This window comes from Buceros rhinoceros, unplaced genomic scaffold, assembly GCF_000710305.1.
Source record: "Buceros rhinoceros silvestris isolate BGI_N320 unplaced genomic scaffold, ASM71030v1 scaffold16105, whole genome shotgun sequence".
In the NCBI taxonomy this organism is placed as follows: Eukaryota; Metazoa; Chordata; class Aves; order Bucerotiformes; family Bucerotidae; genus Buceros; species Buceros rhinoceros.
The window spans coordinates 21,584-23,218 of record NW_010411306.1 but is presented as its reverse complement, the minus strand read 5'-3'; the positions used below and the strand labels follow the sequence as shown (position 1 = coordinate 23,218).

At 35.1% G+C, this 1,635-nt stretch overlaps 1 protein-coding gene across 1 annotated transcript in view; it reads left to right on the top strand.

Annotated features, from left to right (window-relative positions):
• The window catches only part of SLC37A1 (solute carrier family 37 (glucose-6-phosphate transporter), member 1), a gene marked incomplete at its 3' end in the record, with an annotated part of 29,934 nt that extends 28,632 nt beyond the window's left edge, over positions 1 to 1,302 (top strand). The window contains exon 18 of the mRNA XM_010135979.1: positions 1,250 to 1,302. Within this exon, the coding sequence (XP_010134281.1) occupies positions 1,250 to 1,302 (53 nt within the window). The remainder of the gene's footprint in view (positions 1 to 1,249) is intronic.
• Between the last annotated feature and the right edge of the window lie 333 nt (positions 1,303 to 1,635).

Here is a 1,635-nt window from a genome sequence, read left to right as displayed (position 1 = left end):
ACTCTTTCCTGGCACAACAAATTTTTAAAAATCTTGCTTTGAATTATGATTGAGTCAGTAAAGTTAAGCACAAAATTTTAAAGTAATTTTTTCCACATTTAGGATGTGAAATCTCTGGAAATTTAGTAAATAAATTAGGTAAGTTAATAGTTGAAGTACGTTGCCACTGGTAGTCAGCAGCTCTATAAATCCTGATTTGTGCTGTTTTCAGTAATAGGTATTCCATGCTGCAGAGTGAGGTTTGGGCGATTACGGTATTTTTCCCTAGTAGATTTAAAGTTCTGCTTTTTTTCTTTCATAGCTATTTATTAAAACCAAATGATGCTTCACAGCTTCAGTTAAAATGCCTTTGTATAGCTCTGATTTTGAGAGCATTGACTCTGTGCTGTTGTAATAAATCCTGGTTTTCGTAAATCTTGTTCTGCTTTTCCTGGTCTTTGCAGTACAGCATATGTTCAGCCTGTCTTCAGATGTTATTTCTTTAGAGACATCTGGAGGGGCTTTAGCCTCTGATGTGGTATTCAGTTCTGTCATTCTTGGCCACTCCCATACCTCTGAAGCATTAGGTTTAACTTTCTTAAAACACCAGTGGTTATAATACAGTGAACTTATAAAATAGTGAAGAAACATCCATTTTTAACAGTGAAACTCCATGTATAAGGAAATCTGTAACAGTGAGGAACCCTGGAAGTTCTAATTCTGTCTTCAGTGTACGTGGAAATCATCAAATTTTATTTGTAAAATCACTTTCCTAGGTACTATCTTACTGCACCTTTTAAAGAACACTTGGAAGTCCTGATCCTACACAGACAATGACTGACTTGTCTTGACTAACTGTGTGATTAAAGCTTTTCACAAACTGAGTTGTTTTTCAGTATAGCAGCTAAAATGCTCCAAAATTTCTCTCTGCCATGTTTTCTTGAAGTCTTGGGTTCCCCCTGCTGGTTTCTTTACATGCCTGCTGGTAAAGTAAAGGGAAAGCCATTCTGGTTTTTACGAAGAAATTGATCACTCAGTTGCAAAAAGGAAATTATTTTCCTCTTGTCTATTCATTGTGAAAACTCTTCCAAACGTTGCCTGAGCTTCTGTAAATATCTAAATTTTTTTTTTTTTTTACTTGAGTTTAGCGTTACAGGGTAATGTTTCAAATTAAGATCTCTTGGAATAACAGTGAACATCTTACCCCGAAACTTAGCTTATTTGTGTATCTGTGTAGATACTAACAGAGATACTGTGGCTGTTTTTACAGTTTTTACTCCGTCTCATTCAGAAGGAACTTCGGTGTAATGCAGATCATAACCTGTAAGTGTTATGCATGGCTGTTGCTCTTTAATAACAGTTTAAAACCTGTCACTAAGCCTTTGCCCCATAATTCCTAGATGTAGATTGAACATGTTAAGGTTTCTGTATGTCCATTTCCGTCTGTTTTAATTTTACTTCAAAAGAGAAATCTCATTTTGATGTTTTCAAATCATGAACATTTTTCTTTAGAACACCTTATTTTGAAAATTATCTGAAAACACATCTCTGTCATGGTCTCTTAGTTACAGTGTATTTCTCCCAAATATGTAATCTTCCTGGATTTTATCATGAAGCATGCAGATGGGGAGTAAGAAGCTACTCAATTGCTTATGC